The sequence below is a fragment of the Aythya ferina genome (assembly GCF_964211825.1).
Source record: "Aythya ferina genome assembly, chromosome: 1".
Classification (NCBI taxonomy): Eukaryota; Metazoa; Chordata; class Aves; order Anseriformes; family Anatidae; genus Aythya; species Aythya ferina.
Window position 1 is genome coordinate 171,857,652 of NC_140296.1, and position 27,200 is coordinate 171,884,851.

The 27,200-nt window shown below is 41.2% G+C and overlaps 1 protein-coding gene across 1 annotated transcript in view; it reads left to right on the plus strand.

Moving 5' to 3' along the window:
• PPM1H (protein phosphatase, Mg2+/Mn2+ dependent 1H) overlaps window positions 1–27,200 on the plus strand; it is a 138,398-nt gene that overhangs the window by 46,429 nt on the left and 64,769 nt on the right. The window contains exon 2 of the mRNA XM_084517001.1: window positions 16,372–16,537. Within this exon, the coding sequence (XP_084373127.1) occupies window positions 16,372–16,537 (166 nt within the window). The remainder of the gene's footprint in view (window positions 1–16,371; window positions 16,538–27,200) is intronic.

The following is a 27,200-nucleotide window of genomic DNA, read 5'->3' on the forward strand; positions in this document are numbered from 1 at the left end:
TATGCTTGAAGCGTGGAAGTCTAATGCCTACAATTATCATCCTAGTGTTCTTTGCAATAGTTATCAAGGCTATTCAAAATGTTAATTGGACACTAAGTTTTATCCCTAGAGAAAATATCTACTACATGTTTGGGTCACATTCAAAATATGCAGGATCCTAGGAGGGTATTAGTTGCTATGCTTCACAGCACATTGGACCAAAGATCTGTTCTCTGAGGAAGGAAATGAAAAAAAAAAATGATGTACAGTAATGCCAACCACCGACTGGAGTATTTGATGGTTTTAATTAGGCATTTAAACTCCTTTTTTGCTTCAGTGTAGTTCAGTTTGTGCTGGTAGGCAGAAGAGAAATTAGGGATGGGGGAAATAGAATTGTTGTTGTAGAGATTAAAAAATTGTGTGCAGTGAAGTTTTTGCATGCCCAAATAACTGGGGAAGATGGGATGCTAGTCCCATGGCCACCCACTGATATCTCTATGGCAGAACTTCAATTTATATTCAATGGGTAGTTATGGTCTAAAAAGTGCAGTAAATCCAGAAGACTGTGCAAATTCTCATGCATGTGGAAATAAGAAGATTAAACAATTTCATTTTTTTTACCATAATTGAAAAAACATGCCTTCTTAAGCAGAAATACTGCTTGAAAAAAAAATAAAGGCAAGCAGTTTCCCTTCAGCATCCAACCTCCTAGAAAAGCCTTTTTTCTTTATAAAAGGAAAGAAGTGCCAGCCAAAACTTTCACAAGAAGGGAAGGAGTTATATATGTGGGGGCTATATTTATCTGAGCTCGAGTGATAAAATGTGATTAACTGAGATTGCAGAAGCCGTAAGTAAGTTGGTACAAGACTAGTGAGCAGGAAGTGGGCAATTCCTTTGGCATTTACACTGAGGTGTCTAGTCCTGGGGCTACTGTGGGAGGGTAAAATTCCTTTGGAAAGCTGTTCTGCTATTAGAAAAGTGCATAATTACTCTACCTGCTCCCTGATTTCTCTCCCCAGAATGGCACTTCAGAGCAGGGACAGCAGAGCTGTACTGAGGCAGTTCAGTGAAGGAAGGTAATGAGGCCCTGGGGATCCTTTGCCCCGCTGCAGCCACTGTCTGTTCATCAGCCATGGAAAGGTGGATTTCTTCTGTTCAGAAGTGAATTCCTCACATCTGTTTCCTTTGTAAGACTGCATGTTGTACTTACTGATATAATCAATAGTTCAGAGGAATGGAAACTTTCTTTTTATTTATTTTTTTTTACTTCCTCTTCCAAGTAGAGCACAACTCCACTGTGTTTAAATCTTTCTTTCTAATTGCTCTGCTGATTGCTCATGTGTTCTGTGGGGTGTTTGATTGCATCACTGAGAACTGTTGAGATTTATTTACCAAACAAAGATTAAAAAAAAAAAACAAATCTGTCCTAGCCAGATAGGTTTATCTTTGTTTAATGTGTGTGTGTGTATGCACATATATGTATTTATATATACATCCAAAGAAGATTGGACTAAGGAAGTGTGGTTACCATAACCAGCTACAAAAAATTTCAGGAGGTGGTATGATCGTATTTTGTGTCTGTTTGAGTCTGTGGATCTCCTCTTTCTTAATGAAATATTTTACATGCACATACTTCAATGGGAAAAGGTTCGCATTTTAAGCTGGGTGATGCGTAAATGGGTGGAAAATACCATGATTTTGCAAGTTGGAAGTGAGAAATTGAGAACAAAGATGGAAGGTTTTGGCTGCTTCACTGGTCATTTTAAAGATTTTTTGGAAGATGTTTTGTGTGTGTTTGTGTGTAAGTTGCAATACAATTAAGTGGTTATACATAGTTGCAGTATTATATAAGGAGCATAATTTTTTTTTCTTGTTCTTTGTAGCTCTTTGCTGTATATATAAAACCCGTTGGTTGTTACATGGCTCTGTGTTGTACAATGTGTTAAGATATTTGAAGGCAAGAAGTAATGCAACTTAAACTGCTGCACTACCTTATATTAGGAGACAGCCTTGCAGAACCAGATGGTGACTTTGAGAAGCAGCTGAAGAGTAGTATTTTTCTGTTGGTTTCCTATGAAGTTTCTGTTTACTGCTGGTTATTAACCCTTATGACGGGGGAGAGTCATGTTTGTTTTTTATTGGCAGTGTTGGCTGAAAGTAGGCGATACCTCTTTCAGCTTCCTTTCAAGTAAGATGCTGCAGGATTAGAAAGTTCCTAGTAATGAGAAAGGAGAACCAAGTTTTTTGATAGTGAATGAGATCCAACTAGAGAAAGTTGAAGAATTGGATCTGAAAGCTAGATGCTATCCTCGGGATTAGGAGGAAGAAATGTGGCCTCACCACAACATACCCTTTTAACCAAGGGGCCAGGCAGGAGTAGAGGAACCCAGGGCAGAAAAAGACTCAGCAGAGTGTTGTGGTTGTATCTAGTGGCAAAGAGAGCCCAGGAGGACTCTATCTGAATCCTGAAGGCGGCAGCCTGGGGACAGCACCAGGAGTGTTTATGCAGAGCTGGGCAGCAGCCAGGACAGCGCCTGTGTCAGGCTGGCATTGTGAGCAGGGCCTAGAGCCACTCAAGATCGAAAGGAGCTTCAAGCATCTCTGCCAATGCCAGGGGTTTGCAAGGGTGGTGTTAAGAAAGGAGCAGCTCTCACCCTGCCATCACCGTGACACTGGATGCTGCGCTGTTGTCTCCAAATGGGGTTGGCACTTGCTGATTTACTTTCCACCTTGTATTGCTGGGGCTCAGTTACAACATCCCTGTTAGTAAATTCAGAAGCTGCATCGATGATCTTGAGGTCTCTTCCAATCTAGACAATTCTGTGATTCTGTGGGCTTCTTCTGCACTACACAACAGTCAGTGTATGAAATGTTCTCACTGTGGAAGAATGGTTAACTTTATTTTTTTCTGAGTGCAACAGAAGCCTTTTCAATGAATAATACAATGCACATGAAGCTTTGGAGAAAGATATCTTGAAGATTAATGATTTTTAATTATGGTGTTTGTGATGCGTAACGGCATCTATCTGTATTCATCTTTTATTGCGGAATTGTATTTCAGGTGGATCATATGGCAAAATAATGGTGGGATTAGTTTGTCTCTTCAAGAGAAATTGTGTAGAATAATTGAGTTTGTTTTTGCTTCCATGAGGTTCCCAAGGATTTCTCAGCTGGAAAGGCATGGGGGAATATCCCATTTGACAGTGTCCAGCATCCTTAAAGGACTGTGCAGGAATTCCTGAGTCTGCAGATCAGGGGAAAACTGCCTTTCATTGCAGGTCTTATTCTGTCTTCCAGAGCAGCATTTGTGCTGTGAAACTCTGCTGAAGCTGATGTTGGCTTAAGTGCTTGTCCCGCATTTGCACAAATTTGTTTCTTATTGTGTCCCCAGCACAGCTGTGGCCCACAGTCTGGTGTTTTTCCAGATGGTACCCAGGAGGAACATGGGCAGCGCTGAGCCAGGAGCTGCTTTGTGCAGGCAGTGTGGATGCAGATACCCAGTTCTGGGAGAGGATGAAGAGCGTGGCCCATGTCCCTTGGTCCCTGGGCTGGAGGTTGGCCAGCTGTATGCAGCAATGCAGATGTAACCCGGGAGGAGGCTTGCACAACGGAGCTGGTGCAGAGTTTGCTGCTTCTGGTTCAGAAGGACAGACCTGGTGCAGGGAGGGGGCAAAATCTCCGGACGGAGGAAAGGCAGGAACAGGACCAGAAGTGTCAGCAGTGACAGTGAGCTGCCCCGAGGGCCTTCAGCAGCCTGGCCTAGTCACGGGACTGGATGCAAATCTGCAGAGGGAACTTCGGTACATCCTTCAGCCTATGCTTTGCATTTCTTCCATCAGACCACTTTGTCAGAGCCCTAAGCAGATGGATTTTTATTCCTTGAAGTCAACACTGAACTACTTTTACATTTCAATATACTTTCTGTACAGGAGCAGATAGCTAGCTGCATGCAGGCTTAGCGAGCAGAAGACTTGTGGTTGCAACATGTTCTGGCCCACCCCTGGTCTGAGTTCTTCACGTTTTTGGTCAGGAGAGGCACATTTTCAAATGGTTTGGAGGAATATTTTTTTTTCTACCTTGAAGATTTGTTGTATGCTTCCCTTGCTGCCCCCAGCCCAGCCAACACAACCATCGGTCTCTTTGGGGCACATTGATTGACGTGTGGCAGCCTGAGCATCACTTGTACGGTTCTGGCACCACCTCTTTGTGGCTTTTCCCAGTCTAATAGCTGTCTCTTGATGCTGCTCTGGAGGTATTTTGTCCTTGGCAAATGATTTACAAAACTTTTGCCACTTCTTTGTGATCATTTTGAATTGAGAGCAGATTAATGATTGTTTCTGTATTGGCAGTGGTTGCCTCTTAATAACAGTTATCCAGCTTTCTTGTGTCTGTCTAAGTATCATGTGCTCAGATGACTCTAGAGGAAACATATCTGGGCACTATGCAAGTGTCTAAATATAGCAATAATAATCTCTAGCTTTCTTCTTTTCAGTCAGTAGAAGAAATTTCTGGATACGCTTCTGTTTGTGTGGAGTACCCACTGAGATAAGCCCATATTGACATCTATCTCAGTGCTAATTTCTGCTGTCTCCCTATTACTGTGCAAGAGGAAGGTCTGTTTCCTTTTTTTTTTTTTTTGGGGGGGGGGGGATTTTTCTCTTATGCCAGAGAATTGCAGTTTTCTGTGCATTTTTTTTTCTTTCCAAACTGCCAACTTTCTGCTCCACTGAAGTTCCTTCTGGCTCCAGTCCCAGGGTGTTGGGGAACAATAGGTTCTATTTTAGTCCATAGAGATTTAATTGCTGTGAATAAGGTTGACAATTATCTCTCTTTGTGTTTGAGAATCCCACCAGCTGTTTTAGATGCATTTAAATGGCTGCACCATACTAAATTCACTTGTCACATCAGGAGCTATTGAGCCAGATTTGAGGCAGCTCATAACATGTCCCTGGCCTTTACTTTAAAAATCATTTTTGCTGCATTTGATCCTTTGTCTACCACCTCGCCGTCAGCCTTGGCTCTCTGCACTGGGTGGCACCATTAGTCACACCACGGGACTTCTATTATGAAGAAAATGCATTTAAAACAGCAAGGAAACTTACTGAAAGAGAAGTTGGCGTCTTGTTTTTTTGCTGCCCCCAGCCATGTAAGCTCAGGCATGTAAGGTGGGAATCATTTGACCACATCATACGGACAACCTGCTGTGTAAGTGCCTAGGCTCTTTCTTATTGTCCACAAAGAGGAACAGACACTTCACGTTAATGTAAACAGCTAAAATAGGTCAGATGAATCATGCCCCCAGATGTCCTCCTCTTTGCTTATAAATAAAGTCGGATGATTAGCTTGGACTTAGCTGTCTGCACCGTGGACATCTGAATAGATCTCACCTCTGGGGACCATGCTTGTAGCAGCTATCACATGTAGGTGACTGTAGGCACGTGTAGACACCTAAGAGGATTAAAAATACTTGGCTCGGCACAGTCACCGCAACTGCGAGCACCAAGGTGAAAGTGCTCTGGGCTTGCTTTCTTGAAGCTGCAGGCAAACCTGTCTGAGCAGCCGTGTTTCTCCTCACCCTGTGAATTCCTGTGCTGCTTTCTGGCAGAAGCTAGTTTCCAAAGAAGAAAGAATGGATGGATTTTCCAAAGAAAGCTACAGATTGGTATTTGATAATATGCAGACAGCATTAAACTAGGATTCTTTTTTTTTTTTTTTTCTTCATTGCTAACTTCCTCAACTCATCAAACACAATTGCATAACCTTTATTTTCTCCAGAAATGTTCCTTTAAGCAGGACCTGTCCTCCACATCATCTGCTCTTTCTGCCTTCATGTTGTCTCTTCAGTGTTGCTGTGGAAATATGTTGATTTGGGTTTAAAAAAAAAAAAAAAAATGCTGCACAGGTGTACCTGTGGGCAGCACACTGCCATGTGGAGGTTTGCTTACACACGGAAAGCCAAGAAAGGGGATGTGTGTGAAAGTTCACCTTTCCTCTTTTGCCTGAGAAGTTGATTCCCTTGTTAACTTTCAGAATTAACTGTTGCATTCGGCAGGGTTTTCTTTTCAGTCCACGTACAGCTTTGTTTAGTGTTTGTTTGCAATCTTGTCAAGGGGTTAATTAATGCCACTTGAACTTCCAATTTCAGTTGCTACCTTAGTGTATATTTCATGTTTGTGCTCTGTGCAACTGTAATTATAATTCCTGAATACATGCTATTTCTTTGTGTAGCAGGGTGCAGGGACACTAATATTTTATCATTTCCTGATACGTATTTTTTACAGATCTTGACAAGGCTCTAATTTCCCAGTGGCCTGAGGGGAATGGAAAGGTCTGTGTACAAGCTGCAGTAGTCAGCTGGTTCTGGTGTTGACTTTGTACCTGTTGTGAGACCTCGCAGGAATTGCAGGTGCCTTTGATCACACCATGCAGGACCTGTCCCTGAAGTGCTGCTTAGGTCTGATTGTGCTGGGCTGCCCCTTCATCTGGGGACCTTCTTGAACACAATGGACTCTCCCTAGTTATAACTCTTAAAATATTTGATAGGTGGCCCTGCATGCTGTGTTTGTGCTAACTACAAACTGCTTGCAAACAAGCAGGTTTTCATATGTATACCTTTACAGGTGAAGACTTGTGCTGAGGGTTTATAGAAACCAATGGTGCTCAAGTCATTGACTTTGGAAAGGGCAAGATTCATAATGCAGACAGATTTGCAGCACAGGCAGAAGAAACAACAGCACTGGGTATCCTGCTCTGTGCTGGATCTTGTCCACGTGCTGGGTGAGACAGGTCTCCACTGCTTTGCTCCCTCTGCATGCCCACCTGGACACGGTCCTGTGCAGCCAGCTGTGTGTGTGCAGACCCCAGAGCTTGTGGACCTCCCCTTGGGATAACAGGAGTGGTTTGGGCTGGAAAGAACACTTTTATCCAAGCCCTGTACACACGCTTGTTTGCTCACTGCTGTGTGCTTATTCTTGGGCAGAAATTCCTCATTCAGCTGTGATTCTTCTTCTTTCAGATGGTACTGATTTTACCAGTGTGTGTATGAGTGTATTAAAAATATATAAAACTATTGTAGTATTTTCTAATCTTGTTTCACATTAAATACTGTCACTACTTTTTTAGCCTAAAATTTGGGGAAGCTAATTTTGGAGTTGTCTGTTACTACCAAGCAGAGTGGATGAGCACCGTGCAAATGTTTTGATGATAAAGATCTATCAAGATGAAGGTAGCTGCCAGTGCTCTGCAGTCTCTTTTTTGCTTTTGTCTTGCATTTAGCTTATATCTTAACAGCTTCAAAGATAAGGTCTAGAAAAGTAATTTAAATAGTAGACCTAAAAGATTAAGTTTTGAGGACATTTTTATGGCAAAGAGTCATTGTGGTGTGGTTTACACGTGGCTCCTTCCTGCAGACCTGCCATTTAATGTTCTCTGGAGGAGAATTGATGGACGTAAAACTCTAGCAGCAGGGTGTATGTCTTCTCTAAGCTATTCCTAAAAATAACCACCATAAGAGTGGCTTTGAATTGATTTTCTACTTACGGATTCTTGGTAACAAAGCTGTACATAATGTTTCCTTTTTTTTCTTGACTTGCATTTGTGTACTTGCATACATATAGAGTTTCCTATAATGACTTTTAGAGAATAAATTACCAAACTGACATCTTTCACGTTATAGGGGTTTCACAATAGCAGCTGTAGTAGCGGGTTATTGTGAATAAAGCATTAGTGCTTATCTGTGGAAATGTGTACACTTTCTGTCACACTTGCCAAGATTAGCTTGGGGCTAATTTAAGTTGACAGCTGTATAAAAGGGATTAGTACTGTCACCACCAAACTGTTGCAGTTAACTTTCACACATGCTAAATATGAAAGATAATTTTTTTGAAGCTTGAACCAGTTTTGCAGAAGCCATTTATCGTGATTTCTCTTAACCCTGAGAGAGCTGCAATGGCACTTCACAGCAGCATAGCCTAATGGCGTGTGATTTACTGAAATCCTTTAAACATATAACTCACTTCAGGGTAAGTATAAGGAGAGGTTTTATTTGCATGTAACTGGCATTGTTCTAGGGAAGAAAGGGTTTATTTAGGATGTGCTTTCGTAAGTAGAACTTTGGAAAAGAAATCACCAAAAACGGCATTTTGTTTTCTTCATGCACCCTTGCCATGTGCAAACATTCACTTATGTGCCACAATAAAATGTTCTGAATTCAAATTGAGCATTTGGCTGGGTGTCCTGTTTGTGGGGCTGCTGTTTTAGTAGTAGCAGTATGGAGCTTGTAGGCAAAGTAGGTATTTGTGAGGCCCAAGGGCCACTTTCTGTAGGGGTATGGGGCAGGCTGTTGTCCCTGCCTCTGCATCTTTTTAACCAATGCTCATGTTCAAGCTTATCCTCAGCCTTGTGCACGTAAGGACTTGTACAGCTCCTGGGAACAGGCACAGGAGTGGCTGCTGTTCCCCTGCATCAGAGCCAAGGGAAGAGAAGAGCTGGGTTCTCCCTTTGAGTGTGGGCTGAAGAATTGAGCCAAAGATGTTTCTCATCAAAATACAGCTCAAAACTACTATCCACAGAGCTGTTTCTCAGTGCGAAGCCAAAAGGAAAGTGTTGCTCATCAGTAAACTCTCAGTATCACCCTTCAAGGCCAAATTAACAAGTCATGTGTGGCAATGTGGCTGGGAACAACATGCAGAAAAGTCACTATCACGATGTGCATAGCATGACTTCTGAACATTGAACTGGGTACTTCAGTTTCAGGAGTTGTCCATACTAATGTGTAAAATGAAGCCCACGGGCAATTCTCAGGCTGATGAACAGCGCTGAAGTATTTTCCTATATAAAGGTTCATTTTCTTTTCACACCTGTTTTGTTGCTCAGTGTTTTCTGCTTCAATTTCAATCTTTGATTTGTCACAGTAGCCAAAGGCGATGACCATTTCTTGCCTTAAAAACAACAACAATCTAGAAAAATCAAATTATGCATGAAAATCTTCAGTTTTTTTGTGCAAATATACCCATCTAAAGGCTAGCTTCACCAGACTGTATATGCTATTCATAGAAGAAACATCAGTGAAGAACCTGCAAAGTAACTTCTTCCTGTATACCATGGAAATATCTCCAAATATAGTTTTTCCAAAAAGAAAAAGCTGGAAGGCAGTGTGTTAGTGGGCATCAGGTTAGAAGGGCCCTGGTCAACCTGAAGTTTGTCCTGTTATCCTCCAGGTCTCTTGCTTAGTTTTCTTTGTTTGTTTGTTTTCCCCCAGCACTTTCACTGTGCTTTAAATAAATGGTGGTTTGCTTTTACAGCATCAAGATCATCTTTACTTTAGCAACCTCTTACCATCCAGTGCTGATAGCCAGTACAGAAGGAGTGAGGAAGGAGAATTGGGCATTTCTATTTCCAGCCATGGCTGAGATTGCTCAGCCCTGAAGTGAGATCACTCTTAACCACATTTGCATCCCACCAGACCAGCTCAGCATCTGCTGCAGGCTCACTGACCATTGCATTACTCATGTAGTTTCCTACATCCTAATTACTAACACAGCTGCTGCTCATCCCTTTCTGTTTAGTGATCATGGAGCCTGCTCTGTTACTGTGACCTAAAACTGCCTTGTTGCTTCTAGTTGCTTGGTTCAGTATTTTTTTGGAAAGTGTATGTGGGTGGTGGGCCGTGTGTGCATTTCCAGCTTGTGTTCATTTACACCAAACTTGTGAAAACTTTTTTTTTGCATTGTTTTTGACTTCTATCATATATTTTAATTTAAAATCGCATTCCACTTTTGGACCCCGCCTATTTTAATCCCATATTTATTCCTTATCAGCCTGGCAGGTATAATAGCTTGTAGCTCAGTCCTAAAGCGGGTTTGGCTCTGCATGCTGGTGTGATTGCTGACACACACACACACAAAAAAGCCACGCATTTTCACACCGAAGTATTGAAAGACTCATCTTTTTTGGCTAAAAATTCACTTCCAGCCTGTTTAAGGAAATGAAGATTTTATGCAAACCCATGGATTCAGACAAATTATTCATGGATGGCTTTGGTTTCTGCCCACAGTAAACAATACTAGTGGGTATTTTGTTTTTAATGTGAGCAATATCACAGTTACAGTAATGAATGAATGAAATTGTTTAGCCTCTTTCAAAAGCTTCCTTTCATCTGTGGGAGAATTTGAGCAGATAGAATGAAATCTCTTTCAAGTCAATTCCCAATGCAGAAATAAATCTTGTGTGGGTGAAGGGGGGGAAACAGCCACCTACCTGGAAATCTAAGACTATAAATGAGATGTCACAGAAAAAGGCTGTGGCATCCACTCCAATGCCAATCCATTAGAGGGAAGGAAAAAAATAAAAAAAAAGAAAGAGAAGGGTGGGGATGGAGGGTGGGGAAGAAAAGCCAGCAACACGTTTATGAAAGAGGGTACTTGTATGGTATCCTTAATCCTCATTCTAGTGAAATGATGACTATTGAAATTATAAAGGAAAATTGTAGGAACATATCGTCTGCTGTTCACAGATACACTTTTAATCAATCTAGGCTACTTCTGTGTTATTGGTTAGGTTGGCTGCAAGCTGTTGTCCCACTGATGGTGGCAGGGTGACACGAGTATACCCCAGTTGGAGTATAACATATATATATATATATATAGCTGGAAGGAGGCTCTGGCTGCAGCTCCTCTGAGCTGCTGGAGCCGAGAAGGATGGTGTGCTGCACCATGGACAGACTTCTGTGCTGAGGGTACCTGCTGCACTCTCAATCCTCAGCCTTAAACTGAAAATCAAAATAAACAATGAGCTGCCCATGGATATATTTGTGTTTGTCTACCTCCTTTTTGATAAGCCTTAAGGAGGATATGAAAAGCTTTTCTATTTGCTTGAGGGTTAACAAATTGATTTTTTTTTTCCAGAAACTTGTAGATGCAGGAATTGTAGAGAGTCACTTTGATCTACAGAAAATAAAGAAATAACCTCAACAAAAGCTCTCGGTTATCATTGCTTAATTTTTGTGGTTATTGAATAAATACATTAATTCCTGGAAAAAAGATTTGTTTACTTCCCCAGTGACCAGAATAACTCTTTAGAGTTGTTGGTAATCTGAAAACTGATAATGAAGAAGACAGGAGTATGTTCCAGGTTGTAAGGTTTAATGAATGTTAGGATTACGTGTCTACTAATTAGACAAATGATGGAGTTAGAGAATGTCCTGGGGAAAGGAAAATAAATATGTGGTTAGTAGAAAAAAATGTTTTGGTGATTGGAAGATTTTATTTTTTGAAAGGCATGGGTTAGTTTGAAGGACATAACTAATTTGCAGAGTTTTTTTTTTTTTAATGCAGGTATTTTTTTAACATCTTATGGGACTTTCGTTTTTTTTTGGGGTGGAGTTGAAGCCTTTTCTAAATTAAGTTTACAGAGAAAAGTGTTCTATAAGAAAGCAGCAACTTGAGAACATCAACTCGTCTTTTATTTAAGGCTTTGCTTTCTGCATCTTTATCAGAAGTGGACAAGACCACTCAGTTCCAACCCCCTGCCTTGGGCAGGGACACCTCCCACCAGACCAGGCTGCCCAAAGCCCCATCCAGCCTGGCCTAGAGCACCTCCAGGGATGGGGCACCCACAGCTGCTCTGGGAAACCTGTTCCAGTGCTTCATTACCCTCATAGTAAATAATTTCTTCTGAATATCTAATTTAAATCTCCCCTTTTTTAGTTTAAAGCCATCCCACTTTGTCCTGTCACTCCGTCCCCCAACAAAGAGTCCTTCCCCGGCTTTCCTGCAGGCCCCCTTTAGGTACTGGCAGGCCACTGTAAGGTCTCCCTGGAACCTTCTTCAGGCTGAACAACCCCAACTCCCTCAGCCTGTCTGCATAAGAGAGGTTCTTCAGCCCTCTGAACGTCCTTGTGGCCCTTCTCAGGACTCTCACCAACAGGTCCGTGACCTTCTTGTGCTGGGGCTCTAGAGCTGAACACAGTGCTTGGGGGGGTCTCACATGAGTAGAGAAGTGAGGGAGAATCACCTCCCTTGGCCTGCTGGCCTCACTTCTTTTGATGCAGCCGAGTAACTGCATAGAGGAACTGTGGTAGGAGAGAAGCAGGTAGGATTTGGGATCTTATCATGTGGTTGCAAGTGTTTGTCAGTGACTGAAGGGGTAGATCAGGGCCCTGGTAATGAGTTTTATCTCTGAGCTGAGGCCAGTCTGGAGTAGGTGTGCAGTCAGTTCCTGTGCTTCTCCTGGTGCATGGTGGCTCCCTGGTGCAAGATGTCTTGGAGCTCTCATAGTCCTTAAGCTTCAAAAAGCACTTTTATGAACACTGCTGTAGCTATGCATCATTCGGTATTTCTGTTAAACTGTTTGCGTTTCCCAGATATTTTTGTCAAGATATGAGACATAAGTTTTGCAAAAAAAAAATTAAAAAAAAAATACATATATATATATGTGCACTACTTATTTAAGTTTTTTAAGAGTTTGAGATCTAGACCAGGGTAAAAGAGTCTTCCTAAAGCTTCCTTGGAGCTTCTGCTGGAGCAAATACATCTTCATGCAATCTCACGTGTGGTTTAGAGAAGAGTAAAACAGCCAAAGGTGTTCCCCAGAGTAAATGTATTGATGTAAACTTGAAAAACAGAGGGCTGATTGAGAATGCTTCAGAAGACTTAGGATGTGTTGGTTGTGTTTTTGTTAGGAACTGGTTACAGAGAAGCTGTCCAGGGTTTGTTTGACTGACCTGGTTTGTTCTTTCAAGATAAATTTAGGATTTTGTAATCAGTGATGTTGGTAACGGGAGTTTGAGCTCTGCTCAATGAATGAAGAATAGAAGCACAGCGTGACCTACATCTCCATTCAGTCAGATGGGATTTGGGGTCTTGTGAGATACCAGCAGAATGCTAATTGTGAGCCAGACAAACTAGCTGGCTCATATCTGGGGGATTTGCTTTCAGCAAATCAGATCGGTCTGTAGTGTACTGAAGTGTCTATCAAGGGATCTCTGCAAATGTGATGAAATCCTACCACCTTGCCATGCAGGTTTCGTGAAGCTCCTGTTTGCAAAGTAGAATGTATTTTTGTTATCAGTACTTTACCATGGGCTAAGCCACAGGATTGCATGTTTATTACTGAACAATGCGTGTTTGACACCGTAGAGATAGCCAATACTGTAAAAAGAGGGGCTTCTGATCCAAAGTAGATATGCCTTTTGAGCTGAACTTCATGAAAGATTGGATAATGGATAAATGGGTAATGGGGAAGAAGACAGAAGGAGTTGTTGATCATGAACAGGTCTAATTCAACAGTTCCCTGAGGAACTGTTATGGCGAGAGAAAAAAAAAAATCCTTGAAAATGTGTTCAAGTAAAAGCTAGAGACTTATAGGTCTTTATCTTTTTCTCCCCCTTTTCTCTCTGACATTTTCTTATTACTTGCATTCATGATATAATGGAAGTGAGGACAACTGCATGGTTGGAGATTTTTTTTTGGAAGGGTGTTTCTTTTATTAATGTGATATGGTAATACTTTATCTCATTTTGTTCACTTTAGTGGAGGATAACATTTTTGAGGGGTGGATAGAAAGAGAAATATGAAGGGGAACCGAAAAGCTTAGGAAGTTGGGGCATTTCCTCTATTGATGGAGGGGGGTGGTAGGTTTTCCTTAAAATTTTTAAAAGATGTGTAATTAAGAGTTATCTTTAGAGATATGAACAACTTGTTAGTTCTGCTTTGTTATTTGTATAAGCAGTTTAGATGTGGATTTTGTCTTGATGAGTTAGCTGTGAGAGCAAGGAGCAAAGACAACAGTAAAAACAGCACTGGAAAGCTGGCTGAAAGAAGTGCCTCCAGAAGGGATTTAAGAAGCTGCACAGAGAAAAGGATTTCAAAACACAGCAGTGACACAGAGCTGTTGGAGTAGAAGGTGTTACTAGTGTCTGTGTTAGGCATCAGGGTTAGTAATTACAAACACATAGGTCAAACTTTGAGACTAAAAATCGTGGGGCTTCCTGCAGCCCTTTCCCAGAAGCTGGGGTGTGAGGTGGGATGTGAGGGCAGAAGAGTGCCTGTATCAGGAGAGGGGAACCTCTGGCATCTGGATCCTGCATTGCCTGTAGTGCCCATAAGTACTGTTTTGACGTTATGAGTAATTTATTTCTGAAATAATTGGAAAAGCTGGAATAGTAAGCAGGAACTTGGCTTTCACAGCCCCAATCCTCCCACCTCAATATACTGACACCCCAACCCCCATGTACTTTTGGTTTTCAGTCTTGCTGGGTTCCTTTTGGCCATTCCCTCTCCTAGCAAGGTGTTTGCTTCACAGATTCAGCTGCCAGGTGTGTCTCACAGCAGCTGCCTGCCAGGCTGGCTTGTCAGGTCACTTTGTTCTTGTAGGTTTTCTCATGCATTCAGTGCCTTGACAAATTTTCTTGGTAAGAGCTTTGTAAAATGATACCATATTGTGTGTAACTTAACACACCATTGAGCATCAGAACATCTCCTGCTGTTAAAGTCCTGAAGTCCATTGCCAAGCTCAGAGACCAGAGCACCTCAGTGATTTTCGTAAGGAATGAGAAGTGCTAAGGAGTGTCGTGGGCTTTGTAAGGAGTAGCTTTTGTCTCAATTTGTCTTTTCTAGATTGAAAACAGCATCATAAGTAAGGAAAGTAGTCAGCTGAACAGAGTGTTTATTATAAAACTGCTCTGTCTGTGCTACTGCACTACTCTAATCATGCTCATAGCCTTTCAAACTAAAGAAGTGTTGGTCAGCTGATATCAATTCTTTGGTATTTGTATTTTTATTTCTGATTATACGTCAGGTTTTCAAACTAGAAGCTTATTGCCTCAGTGTTTTTGATCAGTATCTCCATTTGCTCAAACGAGAGGGACTACAGAATGCGCGTGGTTAAACCACACACAGGTGCCTCATCACTACAGGCTCCTTAATCTATGCTTTTTATTTGTTTTCAAAAATGATTTTATCTACAGTTGGTGTTTATTTACATGAAATACTTGCAAACAACTGGTGGCGTTATGCATACAGGTGTTAACTGCAAATAAAATCCCTCTTCTGTGTGACTGCAGCGTGTAACGTTCAGCACTGCAAGCAAACTTTCTGCAAGCACTTAACTGGAGTGGATGCATTTACAGAGTATAACCATGTTTCTTCTATTGGAAGGAAGAAATGCTCATTTGCATGTTACAGTACCATGTTGCTCTTAAAAAATCAAAAGAATATTTTATCTTTAAGCGAGACTGACACAGAACTGACATTTCCGCAAGAAGAGACAAGCTGATGCAGAGTCCCCTGCAGGCCTGCCTGCAATTTTTGTTTTCTCTGCTTTCCAACAACTTCTATCAAGGTTTTTTGTTATGTAAAATTTTACTGTAATCAAAACACTAGAGATCAAGAATTCACGTATGTCTTCAACTTGCCGTCAGGATTACGATATGCCTTCAAGCTGTTGTGCTTTCTGGGGTGGCAGCAGTTGTTTTTCAAGACACTGTGTGCCTGACATGAAACTGTGCTTGTCTAGTGCTGGAAATGCCGCCTCAAGCAAATGGTGTCTTGGTTATTGTCTCACCAATGTTGGTGACTTCAGCTGGGTAGACATCAGCAGCCGTGGTGTAAGTCTGGGGATACCTTTGGCTGCCCAGAGCTGTACTGAGATCTTGGTGGTCGTTTGTGCATGCTTGCAGCTCTTGGTGTAAGTCAGCTGCTCTCCAAGTTGCAAATGGGACAGAGGAGTGTGGGTTTGAGCTGTATTTTTTGTTTTGTTTTTTATATGTTATGCTGCAGTGCCAAAGGGGGCACATGCATCTCTGTGTTGCCGTGGTGCAATTTGCCTGTTGGAATACAAGGCAGAGTCTGTCCTTTCAACAGACCAACAGTAGTTCCTTTTTTTTCCCTCTCTCTCTTTTGTACCTTTAGTGCCAACAACTCTTAGATTTACAGCAGGTCTTTTGTTTGTGCAAGATTCAGAACTTGACCAAATACACACCCTGCGCCAACAGATTCATTATTCAGCATAGCAGACGTTGCCGTGGAAAAGCAACTGGGGATCTCATGTTTCAACAGGGAGGCATAAATGGTATCAGACATGACCATCAGGTAGTCCCTGTAAGGAAAAGCGTGTCATGCCTAAGGGTAAAACATGCTTGTGATACCATTGGTTCTTATTCACGTAGTTCTGTGAGAAATGCTGGTTATGCCAAATGTAGGTGTATGGAAACAAGCAAGTATGCATGTGTGTGTGTGGGGGGTGTATGTGTGTACAAAAGTCAGGTATTGTAATTCACTTGGCATTTGCAATACTATCTCGTGAGTCATATATAAGATACAGTTGGAGGCTTCTGTGCTTCACTAACTTGGACTATGTCCCTTAATTTCTCTTTTGATTTTTTTCCTTCTTTAGGGTAATAAATGCAGGGAAGAGCACACACAATGAAGATCAGGCCAGCTGTGAAGTCCTCTTTGTCAAGAAGAAATCTGGAGGCACAAATTCTACACCAAACAAGAACTCAACAAAACGGAGGTCATCGCTGCCAAATGGAGAAGGTCTCCAACTGAAAGACAACTCGGTAAGCAGACTTCTGTGGAGAAGTACAAAATAAAAATAAAAGGATGTGGTGATAGGACACCGAAAGAAGAACTCCAAGTGTTTACTGTTTCATGTGTTTCCAGTTACATGATATAATCTCTGTGTAAATACAGAACACGTAACTAAATTTTTCTTAGCTCTACTACTTGATTTATATATTTTTTTCACTGAAAAATGCTTCTTGCATATTAGTTTAAATATGCAGAAGAGAGTACTCCTTGGATTTTCCTTTATAATTCATTTATGAAAACATAATCCTGAGAAATTTACCGCTGCAAAATACTGAGTTTAATTTTTGTGGTTATCTTGTCCAGTGAAGGTCACTGCAAGCATAAGAGAATCATTGTTTATACGGTTTCACCATTTTATGAAGAGTTGGACTTTATTTGGGTTCTTCTTACTGAAACAGGATTGATTGTCACAAACTTGGTTTGTGTAGGTAGGTTAAGGTCCTCCGGCACCCTGAATTCAGTGATCATGGACAGCGGCCCTCTCTGTGGAGAGTGATGTACATCATGCACTTCTCTGTTGGTAATCATCTTCTGTTCTTCGTCTGTCTTATTTCATCCATTCTTTAAGCATGGGCTCAGGCTCCAGCAACAATTGATACTCTGTTAGATTCAGACATACAAGCTCCCTAAATTTTGGATGTTGGAGTCAGACATTGTGGATATGCTGTCTCTCTACTTTTGGGAGAGCGCAGCTTCTCCCAAAGTACTGATTAGCCTTTTGTTGGACTATAAGAACATCTTTTCTTTCTTTGCTTGTTCATCTGTTTTTAAACCATGTAGTAATTACAAGTCTGCTTCAGTCTCTTTCCCAAAACCCCCGTGGCTTGATGAACACCTGATGACTGCAGGGGTCACTGAGGTCCTGAGGATCAAGAACTTCCTCTTGTACCGTGTCCCTCCTCACCTCGTGCTCCCCCTGCTCTGTTTCATACTTCCTTATTGCTGCAAAATCTTCAGACTCGGGTTTGCAAATAGTCTTGTCCTTTCCTCTTTCAAACCTTTCCTAAAATCATCTGTGCTAGTTTCTGCGTGCTGACATTCCCCATTGAATTCAGACTGTCACAATTTTTTTTCCAAGTGCATATTTACACCCTCTAGGATAAATAATTGTGCCCTATACCTATTGAGACTAATCAGTTTTGCATACATTCTCGCAAGGCAAAAAAGAATTTTTAATAGTCTATGTTCAGAACAAAAAACTCTGTCCTAGAAAGACCATGCAGCTCTCTGCTATTGACCTACGCAAATGCTTGGTTGCAATGAGTGTATTTAATTTTTGTATGCATTAATTGCTTTTAATGAAGCAAGTGTCTGACTACAGTGCATAGGCACATATGTAAACCACACAAAGATAAGCAACAACGTATTTGGTCCATGTGATGGGTTTGTTTGACACCAAAGGTACTGCTGTCATGCATATAGCACACTACAAGGACCCTGGAGCAGACCCTGACCTGGGTAGGGATGCTCTAACACCTCATTAAAGTTCCAGGCCTAGCTTGTGGGAAACCAGATCAGGGACCTCTGAATCCATGGTGTGGATGGATATAGCTGTACTGAATTTGCCTCTGTTTTCATATTTTGGAAGCATGCACAGAACATAAAGGTTCACAGTGATGTTTCGCAAGTCTTTTGCAAAACTTCCAGTTTTGAGTAGTATCAGATGCTTCTTTCCAAGAGAGCAAAAGGCATGCTAGGTTTGTATATACTTTACTGCACAGTTTCCTCACAAGGTATTTTTCTCCAAACATTAAGTACTTAATATGTTTAGATTGCATGCAAAATACAGGAATATAAAACTTATTTCATTATAGGAAAGATGTCTTCAGTAGCCCTGATGTTATCTATCATTATGGTTTTCATACTGTTATGGCACCATAATGGTAGGGTCTATAAACTGATTACATATTTTTGAAAGCTGATTTTTTTATTCATTTTAGACTGAATGATTGTTAGCCTTATCAAATATCCCATTGCCCTGCGTAATGAGAAAGAAATAGCTCATAGACTTCTCCAATTTCTTCTCTTTATTAGTGTATTTCCTACTTTGATCCTGTACCTTTCATCTCCGTTTTGGCTTAAATAGCTACTTTCTTTCAGCTTTAATGAGAGAAACCTTTTTATTTAAAATATTTTTACTTTCTTTTATTTCTTACATACTTTGACCAGAAGAGTGCATAGTGTCGTAAATGAAGAACCAGCTGATCTATACAGCATAGTACTGCTTCCATGCTACTCATCCTGGTTTTTATGTGTTCTTATCTACAGATTTTCTTGTTTACTACGTGACCTTTGAAGGTGCTGTAGCACTCATAATTTAGCTGTGTAAAACCTATTTTACCATGTTATTAGACCACAGCTTGTGAATAGAAATTTGTAATATATTTTCCCAAGGCAGGCAGCACATTTCTGGAGAATGTTATCTCTACTAGAGGGCACTCTTACACTAGCAATTGTTAGGATGTTTTTTCTTTGGTACATCTTTTGCTACTTGAAAATATTTAAAAATAATTTAAAAAAAGATACTGATAATGATACCATACTATTTTTATAATTATTATACTTTTACTTTTCTATTTTTTTGTATTTTTATGCTGTGAAGTATAATATTGTATTTTGCCCTCACATAACATTTTTAGCGTTGGAAGCAAATATTTTTTAAAGAGTATCTGAGTCAGTGTTGAACATGATGAGGATGCAACTATTCTGTATCAAAAGGATGCAGAAATACAGGCTTGAGGCACTCTGGTGGATGTTGTGATATCATCTCAGCAAGTGTTCAGTAAGAAAGCCAGGGGCTGAATTCTGTAAGTGCCTTCTGGGGACATCCCTGTAATGCATGATCTGAAATCATCCCTGAGTAGTGAAGCACTTCATAGAAGTTTTGGAGGAAGAAGGGATGAGAGAAGTGATTTACTGAGTACTTGTCCAAAGGGGAAAAAAAAAAAAAAAAAGATTTCTTCAGTTACCATCAGTGAGTGAAATGGGAGTCGTATGCCAGGGTCTTGTCATAGTGACGGTCAGGTGACAGGACTTAATGTGATGCATTATTAATTGTCATCGTACCATGGAGATACATAATTAATAGTGCTGTAGTTTTCTCTGTGTCACAAAGATGGGAAGGAGTACTTGTTTTATATGACACAAGCCTGTTTGTCTACCATATGTAGCTGAACACACCATCAGTGCCACTAGGAGGCTTTCCTCTGTGGATGGGATGGCAGCTGCTCACCCAATTCTGATTTTATCTGAACCCAAGTCTTGCTCCATTGCATTTGTATCTGCACTTATTTGGTGCAATAGTAGTAGGGTGGATTGTGGTTGTTTTTTTTGATTGTTTTTTTTTTTTTTTTTTTTTCTGAGAACAAATCTTGAATAGCAACATGATTCGTTTGCCTGTTTAGAATTAGTTGCATAAAAAAGCTCAAGTTTACAATGCAGGACCACCATCTAGCTTACCTGAAAAATATGTCTGAAATTGATTGCTATATATTTCTAAAACTGCCCGCTTTTTACTATAACCAACCTCCAGTTATTTGTACATACGCATTTGCTGTCATGATTTCTCATCCATTGCTTGACCCAAAACTTTGCATGTCTTAATTAAGTTTTACAATTACAAAACCCAGGAGACTGTTGCATGTGCCTGAGCGCAGGGTCAGCAGATGTAGAGTCTGAAGCTTATTAAATTTCCTAGTGCATACTGGAAACGAATTGTAAGGTCACTGCAGTGAAGGACCTGTTTTCTCCTGATGTGTCTTGTAGCCATTTAGAATGCTGTTCAATCTGAACGAAGGAAAATCTAAAATCAGGGTGTGTTGACTTACCATACTCCCAATTGAGGGCTTTGTCCAGTTGAATGAATGAATGGAGTATCATGACTGAAAGACAGAATAACACCAGAGCTAGCAGAAATGGATGTCTCTGAGATGTTGAAGAATGATAATACCTTTGTGTTAGGAGGAAGTTCAAGCTCCCCAAACGAGAGATGGAGAACAGCCCTGCATCTGCACACCAAAATGGGTAATAGCATGGTGGCTACAGAAGGCGTCTCAGTGTGGAAGAAAAGTGAGGATCTTCTTGTGCCTTTTGTCTCATCTGGCCGCCCTGATTGCCAGCTCTTGTTTGTTCTCCAAGTTTCTGCCTTATTTGCACTGTATATTTAATTCTCTGTAAATTGGTGTGGGTTTTGGATAATTCAATTTTTTTCAAGCAGAGCTGTTTTTATTCTCAGGAGGGGGGAAAATGAGTTTATTTCTGCCTTCTTATTTAGATAGCTAATAGGTTATTAATGGTTATTCTCTTTGCTAGTTCAAAAGTTAATCAGGCTTTGCAGGAATATATACAAGTTTGTGGAGACTAATATTTGTTACTGTAGTGCCTGCAGATCCCAGTTGAAGTTAAGGCAGTAGAGCATCTCATAAGGAATGTGTGTATAAGAGAAATGTTGTGGTAGTCATCTCCCATAACTTTATAATACATACCTCTCAGTTATCTGGGCTATTTCTACAGAATATAAGAAAAAATAAGTCTACTTTGGAATAAGATGAGGATAGTGTGAAAGTGCAGGGTGTTTTTTTTCCTCCACTGGTTATAAGGGGAATCTAGGGAACTGTCTTAGAGATGTGCATTATGGATGTCTGAACTTAGCTGAGCTGGTAGCAACACTGTCTTGTTTTAAAGTTAGGTGAAGTACACAGGAACTACCAGAGCTGATAAGACCATGCCATGTTCATATCAATGACAGCTTGAGACTGCAGCTTGAGCCCACATGAGCTTTTCTGTGCTAACGCGTGCTTTCCAGTGGCTTATAGGAAACAAGTGGTAACATTTCAATTTCTCTTTTTGTCATGGCCTGTTGTCTGGATCTGTTTAAAACTTTATGGTCTTTGCCACCTTGTTTTACTACTAAGTCTAGTCTAGTATCCAGTAAGTACTGGAGCATCACATCTGGCCCGTGCACACCAGAGGCTACAGTGGCAGGGTTGGCACAGCTGTGGGTAAGAGGAAGAAAACTTACCTCCTCTGGAGAAGATGAGGGGTTTGGCTGGAGCAGAGCTCAAGAGGTGGTCTTTGGAGCAGGGTCTTTCATCCCTGCTGCAAAAATCTGTGTTCCTGATTTACCACGTTCACTGTAGTGCTGTTTCAAGGTTGATGGTGAGGTAAAGGAGCTCCAGGTTTGCACTCCTCTTCCCTCTGGTGTGAGGGATGACAAAGTAGTGTGCAGGAGACTGAGGAACAAGGGGCATAAGGCATGAGCAGGTGAGCGGAAGACAGTAAGTTTCCCATCTGTGTCCTGGTATTTGGCGTCTGGACATTTCTGCTTGGAAACTTCTCTCTGCCTTGAAGGTTTTCTTGTTCAAGACAACACTGCTTAGTGAAACAAAGAGCTGCACTGACTCTGACTAGGCTTTTCCAGCAACAGAGACTTTAGCTCTACTCGTGAATCAGGTGGTGAGGTAGCTTTGCTCTCATCATGGCCATTTGCTGTGTGTTGAGTTGTGGGGACACTGTTAGAAAACTTGCACATGAAGTGAGGTGACTGCAGCCACAAGAACTGAGCTGAGAGAACAGAGCAGGAATGGAATAAAGTGTAGCTTGGTGTGAACACCTCTTTGCAAATGCTAATCCTAAATGACTGTTGTGTTAGTAAAGAATGAATTACTTTAAGTGTTCTGCTTTATTTTCTGAACAGCTCTAATACAGACTTCAGGGGCTTGCTTTGGAAGATTCAATAATTTATTTTTAGTGACTAGCTTTTAATTGTAGCTTTCTGATAGAAATTGTCTGGGGTGGGGGGCACTATCAAAATTCAAATCCTCTAGGTGGAAGGTAAAGGTATTTCTATTTCAAATAGAGTTAGAGATATGTTGTGGTTTAACCCGGCCGGCAGGCAAGCACCACACAGCTGTTCGCTCACCCTCCCCATTCCCTCTCTGGGATGGGGGAGAGAATCAAAAAAAAATGAAGCCTGTGGGTTGAGATAAAGACAATTTATTAGGACAGAAAAGAAAGGAAAATAATAATGATAATAGTACTACTACTACTAATATGTAGAAAACAAGTGATGCACAATGCAATTGCTCACCACCTGCTGACCGATGCCCAGCCTATTCCCAAACAGCGAGAACCCCACCCCAGCCAGCCCCCCATATTAATTGCTCAGCGTGCTGTCAGATGGGATGGATGGCCCTTTGGCCAATTTGGGTCAGCTGTTCTGGGTCTGTCCCCTCCCAGCTCCTGCTGCACCCTCAGCCTGTCTGCTGGCAGTACAGAATGAGAAGCCAAAAAGTCCTTGGCTTGGTGTAAGCACTGCTCTGCAACAATTAAAACATAAGTGTGATATCAACATTATTCTCATTCTAAATCCAAAACAGAGCACTCTACCAGCTACTAGGAGGAAAGTTAACTCAATCCTAGCTGAAACCAGGACAAGATATAATGCCTTTATGCGTACACACACCTCATCACCAATGGCAGCACGTCTGTGAAGGACTTGCACCTTACAAACGGTATGAAGATAAAAACAGTGGAAACATTATCTGTGGTGCATCATAAGAGAGGGGTTTTGGCCAGGGAACCAAACCCTAAGAGAGGAATGGGAGCAGAAGCAACTTGACCACCAACTCCCAGGAGGCAGTGTTGCCATTCTGAATAAATGGTTTCAGTTTCTAGTTTTATACTACCAATTTGGGACACTTGTTTCTGCTGGCAAACTACTTCACATTTTGCATGAATAGCAAACTATTTTTGCAAACAGATTTTTTGGTCAGTAATCCTGTTATCTGTTAAAAATGGCTTAATGCAGAACTTTACATCCAGCAGTTGTGTGGACTTTCAGTGATTCTGAGCCAAGAGTCTGGCAGTTGTGCCAGCTCACATGCCCTCAGGGGTAAAAATTCATATAATGTTTTTGGTAAATTCACCAAACCAGGCAAGTGGCTGGGACTGGATATGGAGCTGCATTCAGAGCTGTGTACACTTGTTTTTTTCCCCCTACAACTATAGGACGTTTCCTGTATAATGCTTACTGTGGTGGGTAATCCAGTACTGCAAGACAATCCTCCCATTTCTCAGCATTTCAATAACGAAATGAATGGTGTGCACAATAGGTTGCTGAATTTCTTTTCTTGGTAGAAGTCAGGCTTAGAGGAGCTCCCTTGTATAGGTGACTATACTCTTGATGAAATGGTTGAGGATACTTTTGAACTTTACTACACGCAGTTGATACACTGTACATAGAGCAACAATGCCAGAAGCTTAAATAATAATAATAAAAAGGATAATGTTTATAATTGAGACTTTTGAAAGTGCATTTCAAATAGACTTTTAAGTAATTGTGTTTATTCAGCCATGAACTTTTTGCACTTTTGTTGCATTAAAAGGGTGACAAATTAACTATTATAAGTCCAAGCTACCCCGATGCTGGACTCACACGTAATGCGGCACACCCTCACTCGAGTCACGTTCCATGAACCACCACAGCAACACTTAAAGAGTATGGTCACGTTCAATGAGAACTGTCATGGCTAGGTTCAATGCAATCTAGTGCAGTTTATTACAGCAACAGGTACACAGGTTCTTTGGCTTGCTGGTGATAAAAATTCACTGTCTGCAAAGCACACTCAAATGCCAGAAGTATGAGTAACACAGGCTGGCTATTAACACATGAAAAAGCACAAAGACTCTATAGAGATTTCTGAGTTTCCCAGGGAGGCATTTGGGGTGACCAAGTGTTCAAATCTTACCCAGAGTTGTCCTAATTGGGGGGAAGAGAGACTCAGCTCATCGACTGACCCCAGAAGTCATGATGGTATCTTCCCTGACACCTCCTCCCTCTTAAGTCAATTTTTTATTATTTTCTGTCTTTTAGGTGGAGCTTGAATGACTCTAGTCATGCATATCTTGGGTACAATTGGTGCAAAGTTTTCTGCCTTTCATTTAAAGGAATAGGCTGCGAGAAATTCAGAGCGCGTGCTCTGTGAGGGGTGGTCGCACCTTGGAGGCGGGTGGCTTTTGGGATGATAATGTTTTGGCATTATAATGAGCAAAGTTCACTGGAGTGCAGCATTTTGTCAGAAACAGGACAGGCAATTAGCTCAGGGCAGACAATGTGCAGCTGACTGGTCTTGGTGTGCACAAGAACAATCGGGTTCCCACCTAGTCACAGAGCCCAGCCGCGGTGTCTCCACGCCGCTCTGCGCTCCGTGCTGTTCCTTAGAGTCAGCACACCAGGTTCCCCCGGTGTGATAACATCTCAGGTTGGAGGCCTAGGGAACATTTTGTTAGCACAGCTACACTGCACCCTGGAAACTTCTTCAATGCTGTACCTGTTAAAACATGAATATTGGTTTAATTTTCAAGTCACCTTAGCGTATTAATCCTCATAATCCACCCCATGACTATAGTCACTCAAGCTTCATGACATTTGGAATATATCGGGTGTATCACATATGTTCTTGTGGTGAGGATTATCGAGTATATGTATATCTCATAGGTATGATAATACAAAGTTTAACATACAAAGTAATTTTTAGCATAAAACATAATGCAGTGAGTATTAACAAAACTACAACAGGGTGAAGCATCTTGTTGAAGATTCCTGTGTCAGTTGTCATCCATCCAAACAAAGTGTCCCAGCAGCAGTGTTTTTCATCTTTCTTTACTCTTTCCATCACTCGATGTATGTCTTCTATATCATGATGGACAATAATCAGAGTCCTTTGTCCATTTTCTCGAACTCATTTCATCAACTGCTTCAAAGCTTCATGTAACAGTAATTTCTTCACCAGTGTAAGGTTCATTCCAATAGGAGTAGACAGCAGATCATGAAGTAGAACATAATTGGATGTAATAAGTTGTTAAGAGGTGACAGGAGCTGAGTAACTAAAATCACATCCTAGAATCTTGGTAAAGTTACAGACACAAACATTGGAGTCGTTACTTGCACTTACAGTAATATTATCTATGACTATAGAATCACAGTGGGTTCTCATGCAAACAGCCTATCCCAATATATACAAGTAGTTTCAGGGGTTTCATTAGAGTGTATCTCAAAGTGACAAATGTTTTGTTCAGTGTCAAGAACAAATGTCTTGGGCTTCAAGCGTGTCACTTTCACAGATGAAGCCTTTTTGTTCTTGCACAATACATGCATTTACATCAATTGTTTACCACTTTCCTCCCTTTTGATGGGCCCATACTTTATGCTCCTTAGGATAAAGTATAGTTCCATGATGACTGAGTCCTAATGCAATGATTGGATATACATTGTATACTGTAGCATTGCTTATTAAGGCAATATTTTATCACTTTCTGCATAATGGGTAAAGTTGACTAATTGCCACCATGCTTGAAAATCCTTTTCAAATTCTGAAGCATTATCCCAAATCAATTTTCAGATTTCAGTGGATAAGGTTCCTCCTTCTCCCTCTCTAATAATAGCTGCTGCTACAGACTGTATCCATAACTGCACTTGGATGCAGCTCAAGGCAAGGGAAGTATTACCTTGGGTTTTCCTAAGGGCATTTACAATTAATTGATGATCATTTTCTTCAGTTTGTTCCCAATGGGGTAAAATGTCTGATAAAAGCCATTGACTTGCTCCTAAGGCCGATAAGGATGCATTCCAATTTCCTTAGGTCGTCTGTAGTAGCAGTTATTCAGCTCATTAGGACCTCAGCATCAATGCTATTTAATATACCTAATCCTGTTCCCAATAACCCAGTTGTATCCCGTGGCATGCGCCAAGACTTTTTCAGAGAACATCCGTGTAACCATGCTATCCAGCCAGTGTATGCAGTTCTCAAAAAGGTGGTACATTTTGAGTTGATTTATGAAATATTAATGCACAACTATAGCTCTATCCTTTTTAGAGACCAGCTAAGTTGAAGAGTTGCAGTGTTGCAACACTTGCACTGTATCGTGACAATGCATGGTCCAAGGGTCGTTATGAGATGTCACGGTGAAACACCTCACCTCCATGCACAGCCACAGTAGCTAAGTTTAAGTTTTCCCTGATGGCAAGTGTTCCCATAATCCAGTGTATTTAACATGGGCTTGGGACCACGGCCATGCTGGGTCTTTTTGGCTATGAACCAAAGGGGATTGCATTAATGTCAGGGTAAAGCATAGCATTATCAATCCAAACTGCTGATTTGTCATTCTCCAGCTGTACACATGCAGTTCACTCGGGATTCCTGTGAACACAAAAGGAAAGAAAACGTGCTCGGTTGTATTCAACCGGCAGGGTTAGAAAGAGGGTGAAATCCACCAGGTGCAGATCTGGTGTACTTTTCCTGAACAATCTATATAAGTATATGCAGCACTGACTAACACTTCTGCCCTGGTTAATTTTTGTTCTTCTGGCAGCCAGAATGAAATTTTTGTAGTGGGGCATTGTTTTTCCACATCGTCGATTCCTGTGAATTTAACCCTGTATTGACCAGGTGTTATGCCCAGGGTTTGTGCTGTCTCATGGGTAATTACTGACATTTGGGCTCAGGTATCAATGAGAATGTTTACCAATATTTTGGGGTCCAATGGGAAGGCAATGGTAGGGTAAGAGTATTCAGCAGAGAGCCATTAAATTGCTAATACCTGCCAAGCAGGGTGGCTTGCTCCCTTCCCCGA